Source organism: Galeopterus variegatus, unplaced genomic scaffold (assembly GCF_000696425.1).
Source record: "Galeopterus variegatus unplaced genomic scaffold, G_variegatus-3.0.2 Scaffold998, whole genome shotgun sequence".
NCBI lineage: Eukaryota > Metazoa > Chordata > Mammalia > Dermoptera > Cynocephalidae > Galeopterus > Galeopterus variegatus.
In genome coordinates this window covers 208,269-214,972 of record NW_007727109.1, presented here as the reverse complement: position 1 = coordinate 214,972, position 6,704 = coordinate 208,269, and the positions used below count along the sequence as shown (strand labels likewise).

The 6,704-nt window shown below is 43.1% G+C and overlaps 1 protein-coding gene across 4 annotated transcripts in view; it reads left to right on the top strand.

Moving 5' to 3' along the window:
* The window catches only part of PRTFDC1 (phosphoribosyl transferase domain containing 1), a 92,492-nt gene that overhangs the window by 74,309 nt on the left and 11,479 nt on the right, over positions 1-6,704 (top strand). For all 4 annotated transcript variants that reach the window (XM_008574105.1, XM_008574103.1, XM_008574104.1 and 1 more), the window contains exon 4: positions 3,855-3,920. In XM_008574105.1, coding sequence (XP_008572327.1) covers positions 3,855-3,920 — 66 coding nt within the window. The remainder of the gene's footprint in view (positions 1-3,854; positions 3,921-6,704) is intronic.

Sequence of the window (6,704 nt, the reverse complement as noted above, 5' to 3'; positions counted from 1 at the left end):
GAGCTGCTGTGGGAAGCAGTGTTAGCCTCTGGCTTTGCTTCCCTGTGTTCCCTCCAGTCCTCTGCAGTTAGTTCACTTAGTTACAGTGTGGTGCAGATAACCCAAGGTCAAGGGTTTGGACCCCCGTATTGGCCAGTGGACAAAAAAAAAAAAAGAAATGAAAGAAGTGAATGCTTTACCAAGTGGAAGTGTTACCAAACCCAAGCCCAGCTGCCTGCCTGGTACAAAAACCCTGGCTTGGCTCACCAAAATCTGTGACAGAACGCAGGGCATGCAGCTCCTGGCCGAGGCTGGCATTCAACTCCTGGCTTAGGCTCATCAAAATCTTGTTACTGAACCCAAGTCTAGCTGCGTGTCCCCCACAAAAACAAAGGACCCAAAAGTCAAATGTTGGTGGAATAGGAAGTCAGCTTTTATTCAGGAATATCCGTGACTTGAGGAGAGATACTAGGCTAGGCTGACCCATCTCCCTGGTAAACCCGAAGGAGAGTGGCCAGACTAAAACCATCTCAAAGTCTCAGATTTGCAGACAGGTTTTTAAAAGGCGGGGAGGGGTTGAGGGAATGGAACGTAGGAAATGAAAAGCAGGAGGGAGTGGGACGTGTAAGGGCCAGGTGCAAATTCTCACCAAGGCTCCTTCTGGCTTCTGTTTTCATCCTTGATGTTATCTCAGGGTCTTGCTTCAGGGTGGAATCAGCATAGCTTTATTGATGTCTTCCTTGGTTCCTTAGGGTCTGGACAGTACGTGTCTTTTGGCAAGTTTGCAACTCCAGACTGACTGGAAAACAACTTTACATTTATATGAATAATGTATCTTGCCCCATAACCAAGGTTCAAAATATCAAATAACCATCGCAAAAGAGGGAACTCGGAGAAATGCATGCTAAGAAAAAAACCGTATCTTTTTTTTTTTCCGTAAAGCCCATGCAGCTTTAGGTCCCAACATGGCTTCAGTGCTGCTCATTCCAACAGAAGTAAAAACTTTTTTTTTTAATTTATAAGAAAATGAAATTTATTTCTTATGGTTTTGGAGGCTGGGAAGTCCAAGGTCAAGGGAGCACATCTGGTGAGGGCTTTCTTCTTGGTGGAGACTCTTCACAGAGTCGTGAGGTGGTGCAGAGCATCACATGGTGAGGGGGCAAGAGTGTCCTAACATGCTATCTTCTTCTCCTTATGAAGCCACCCTTTAATCCTCAAATGGATTAATTCATTCATAAGGGCATAGTCCTCATGGTCCAATTACCTTTTAAATGCCCCACCATTCAAATACCACACTGGGGACAAAGCTTCATTTTGAGCTTTGGAGGGGACAAACATTCAAACCATATCAACCATGTTCCTAAAATGCCTACTTCCACTTTCCTGCCTTAGGAATTTTGATGGGATTGGGATCTCCTGGCTGAGGAGTGGCCCTGCCAACCCCACTATGCTGGGTAATAGCGGCTTAATGAAAACATTTTAAGGTCTTTTTTTTTTTTTTTTCTTTTTGAGCAGGAAGATAAAAAGGCAAAAGGTGCTTTGTTGGTAAAACTGTCATATTTGTGGTTTGTTTCTTGCTTTCCTTCCCAGATGACCAATCTCATGTCAAAGTAATTATACATCTGGATAGAGACTCTCAGTAGCAAGTGACAGAATCTAATTCAAACTGGCCCAAGAAAATTCCTAAGGGAATTGGCTTGAGTAGCAGGAAAGTCTAAGTCTGGCTACAGCTTCAGCATAGCTGGTCGGCCTGAAATGGTAAGGCCTGGCCCTGCCTGGACCATATGGAATGGACTCCCCCGAGAAAGAGGGTGGGCTTCTATTATGGACTGAATTGTGTCCCCTCAAAGTTTAATGTGTTGGAGGCTTAATCCCCACTGTAACTAGGGTGAGAAATCCTATTATGATAGTTGAAAGGTGGGCCTTGAAGAGGTGATTAGATTGTGAGGACCATGCCCTAGTAAATGGAGTAATAGGTTGATGGTTTAATGGTGGTTGTGGGCATGGTTCTGAGGGCTTTAAAGGGAGAGCTCATGGGGAGCTCTCTCTCTGCTCTACTATTCTGCCATGTGAGACCGCTGAGTCACTGTCACCACCTCACCACCACCAAGGCCTTCACCAGATGTGTTCCTTGGACTTTGAACTTCCCAACCTCCAAACAGTAAGCAATAAATTTTGTTTTCTTAAAATACCCAATTCAAAGATCACAGTGGTGCGTTGGACTTACAGAGGGAGAAAACATACCTAGGGTTGCAGAGTGGCGTGGAGGAAATAGGGAAGGGGAGGGAGGTCGGGGATTCATTGGGTGGGGGACACTGGGAATAATCACAATTCACAGTAATGGGCATGCTGCCAGTATTGATCTGGCCCTTGGGCACAGGTGGTGATGGTCAGCTTTATACTCCTTGAATATTCATAACCAATAAAAAAGAAAAAAAAATACCCAGTTCCAGGTATTCTGTTATAAGCAGCAGAAAAGAAATAATACAGCCAAAAAGTCTCCTAAATGTGGTTCTGGATCTCATACTGCTGGAACTGCAGAAACTTCCTTAGGCTTCGTCATTCATGTCAGAAAGTCTAAGTGGAATAGAATGCTTCTTGACCCATGGCCTGTTAGAAGTGCCTGAACATGAGGTGAGGGGTGGCCTCTCCAGTGGTAGCCAGGAGAGAAGNTTCCTTGGACTTTGAACTTCCCAACCTCCAAACACTAAGCAATAAATTTTGTTTTCTTAAAATACCCAATTCAAAGATCACAGTGGTGCGTTGGACTTACAGAGGGAGAAAACATACCTAGGGTTGCAGAGTGGCGTGGAGGAAATAGGGAAGGGGAGGGAGGTCGGGGATTCATTGGGTGGGGGACACTGGGAATAATCACAATTCACGGTAATGGGCATGCTGCCAGTATTGATCTGGCCCTTGGGCACAGGTGGTGATGGTCAGCTTTATACTCCTTGAATATTCATAACCAATAAAAAAGAAAAAAAAATACCCAGTTCCAGGTATTCTGTTATAAGCAGCAGAAAAGAAATAATACAGCCAAAAAGTCTCCTAAATGTGGTTCTGGATCTCATACTGCTGGAACTGCAGAAACTTCCTTAGGCTTCGTCATTCATGTCAGAAAGTCTAAGTGGAATAGAATGCTTCTTGACCCATGGCCTGTTAGAAGTGCCAGAACATGAGGTGAGGGGTGGCCTCTCCAGTGGTAGCCAGGAGAGAATTTCATGTCAGAAAGTCTAAGTGGAATAGAATGCTTCTTGACCCATGGCCTGTTAGAAGTGCCTGAACATGAGGTGAGGGGTGGCCTCTCCAGTGGTAGCCAGGAGAGAATGCAGCAGACTGTCCGGGAACCAGAACCTGATTGTTCTGCTCTGCAGGCCTGTAACTAGGGCTTGTTGGCAGAGCTGACAAATGCTTGGTCCAGTCCTAGGGCTCCCATCGCCCCCTCCACCCCAGCCAAGTCCAGGAGTATGACTGTCTTCTCTAATTCTCTCTGCCTCAGGATAGGTTCAGGCACTTTCTGTAGCATTTTGCTTCAAAATTTGGTTTGTCAAACACCAAGGTCAAGGATTCGGATCTCCCTACTAGCCAGCCGCCAAAAAACAAAAAAGAAAAAATTAGGTTTGTCTGTCCTCTCCACCCTTCCTTCCCCCTCCACACTCAGTCTCTCCCTGCCAGCTATTAGAAGGCTTTGTCTCAAGCTGGGTAGCAGGAGAATGGCTCTTGGTAACCATAGGCAACCATGAATCTGTACTAGGTATTTGTGCTATATTTGTAAGGTGCAATCTAGCCACTAACTGGGTAGATGAGAAAATGTTCTTTAAAGGTTTTCTTGTGCAGTAAAACATCGTCTTCCTTTTTTTCCTCCTTTTTTGTAGAATGACCAATCTGTGGGTGAGATGCAGATAATTGGAGGCGATGATCTTTCAACCCTGGCTGGAAAGGTTTGTTAATGTAACTGTGCTCAGTAGGCCTTGATGTCTGGGGATGTCAGTGACCTTCATTTCAGGTCAGCACTCGCAATACATTTCAGACACTCTCCCAGGTTTGCTAATTCATGCAAATGGATGTGTGACTCCTATTAATGACTTCTTTTAAAAACACTCCTTTTAGAATGCTCCCAGGACATCATGCAGACCATATCTTTCTTCCAAGCTTCCTTCCAATCTTATTTCAGACAACCAAACCCCTTGGCTCTCCTTATTCTGTTCCTATTCTAAACAGCCTTTCAGTCACCTTCTGAAAAGGAAGCTTTTTCCTTTATTCGTCTGCTTTTTATCTCTCATCTATGCCTCAGCACCTAGGCACTTCAGTAAAATATTTAAACAGGTTTGTTGAAATGTACAAAATCTGGGGAGGAAAGAAATGTGCTTCTTGAGAACACATTTTTCAACACTTTGTCTTTTCTTTTTTTCTTCCTGTTAAAAAGAATGTAACCTATTAGATTATGGGGAAGACTCTTCCAATTTTAACTTGGAGTTCCGAATCTGCCAATGATTAATAAAGTGAAAAGATTGTTTGGATATATGTACATAAATTGGAAGGAAGAGTTATGTCGTAAAGCAGATGATCTTTGTGGAATGAGACCCGAAATGCAAGTTTGCTGTGAATGGAAACAACACAATTTGTTTTTGTTCAGCTGTACTGGCCTATCTTGTATTAATTATCCCTGAATAGCTTCCGCTTTCTAAGTAAAATGGATCAGTCTATTACACAAGCTTGATCTCTCATACTTGTGGCTGTTATTGTTATGCAATGCACAGATGGGGAAAAGGAATAGTAGCCACATTTAATAAAAATATGTATAATAACATTAGGAATGCCACAGAGCCACAGGGCTCTGACTACGAAACAGCGTACTTTCCTCTACTCTGAAGACAGCATAGTAGGATCCAAGTGTTAAATTGTTATCAGTAGTAAATTATGTTCCATAGGAATTGGCATCAACTTGTCGATATCACTAGCCCACCATTGGATGTTATTACATCAGTGCATAACATCTTAGAAAGCTAAAATACTCAAAGCAAATTCCAGAAATTCATAACTTTTTAACAACCCAGGAGTGATTTTTAAATAAGAAGTTATTTTAGCACTTTGTTGTGTGATATTGCCTTCTAGGTTTATTACACAAGAGAAATATCTTACCTTCTGCTTTTGCTATAGGGTCTGTCAAAGTGACAACTTTAAGATTCCCAAATGAATGCCAAGGAAAAAATTGCACATAGAATTGTGGTCCTTCCTAATAAAATCATCTTCTATTTCATGTTAAAGTGATTTCCCTCTTAGGTGAGCACTGGATATTCTTTCTTTAAGAGCTAGACAGGTGCTTAAGGAAAGGGTAGGGATGGGGTAAGCAGAAGGGGCAATAGCTCTGTGACTCAGTATCTCCTCCTTTAAACTACTGCAAAACTCCCCATGAAAAAATAGAGATCATGGAAGTCCAGGTAGGAGAGGCAGAAAACCAGACAGCAGTAAGCACAAGCAGGAGTCCTCTTTAACTGTTTGCTAGCCTGACAAATAATTTCTTCTAGGTTACCGGGTGCTATGTAGTGGTATTTTACACTCTCTGTGTGTACATAGATTCATTTCCATATAAATTTAAACGTGTGCCAAGTAGAACCCCTTGGGCTTAGAACGCACTGGGTAAATAGTTCTAAGGCAAGTCAACACCAATTGGCCAGGTTCTTAACTGTCGCACCAACTTAAGTGTAAAGACTCTGCAGTTCAGGGTGCCTGGGCTTCCATCAGAAGGGAATGCTAAGGGCCGGCCCGTGGCTCACTCGGGAGAGTGCAGTGCTGACAACACCAAGGCCAAGGGTTCGGATCCCTATATAGGGATGGCCAGTTAGCTCACTTGGGAGAGTGTGGTGCTGACAACACCAAGTCACGGGTTAAGAGCCCCTTACCGGTCATCTTTAAAAAAAATAAAAAGAAGGGAATGCTAGATGAACCAGTGCAGGCCACACCATATGCTTTTAAATATATCTTCAATCTGTCCACTTTTCTCCATCTTCCTGGTTATCACCAAGTCTTGACTCTTACTACTCAAAGTGTGGTCTAGGTCAGAGGTCAGCAAACTTTTTCTTTAAAGGGCTGGCTAGTAAATATTTCAGACTTTGCAAGCCACACAGTCTCTACTGCAATTACTCAACTCTGCCTTTATAGCATGAAACCAGCCATAGATAATATGGAAACAAGTGGATATGGCTGTGTTCCAATAAAACTTTATTTACAAAAACAGGCAGCGGGCCAAATTTGGCTCCTGGGCCATAGTTTGCCAACCTTTGGTCTAGGAACCATGTAGCTTATTAGAAAAGCAGAATCTCAGAGCCCAGCCTAGATCTACTGAACCAATGTCCTCATTTAACAGGATCCCCAGGTGATTCGCATGCACATTAAGGTTTGAGAAGTGCTGGTCTAAAGTGGGGCTCTGGGCTGCTATGACAGCCTAACTAGTCTCCCTGAACTTCTGACTTCGTTTTACTGTTGCTGCCTTCCAAACCGTTCTCCATGAATCAGCCAAAGTGATCTTAAAATACAAATTGGATCACATCACTTACCATTTGAAAACCTTTCATTGGCTTCTCAGTTAGTGTAGTCAGGCTCAACAAAAACGAAACAAAACTAAATAAGATACTCAGTTAAATTTGAATTTAAAGGCACTGATTGATTAGCTCACTTGGTTAGAACATGGCGCTGATGACACCAAGGTCAAGGGTTCAGACCCC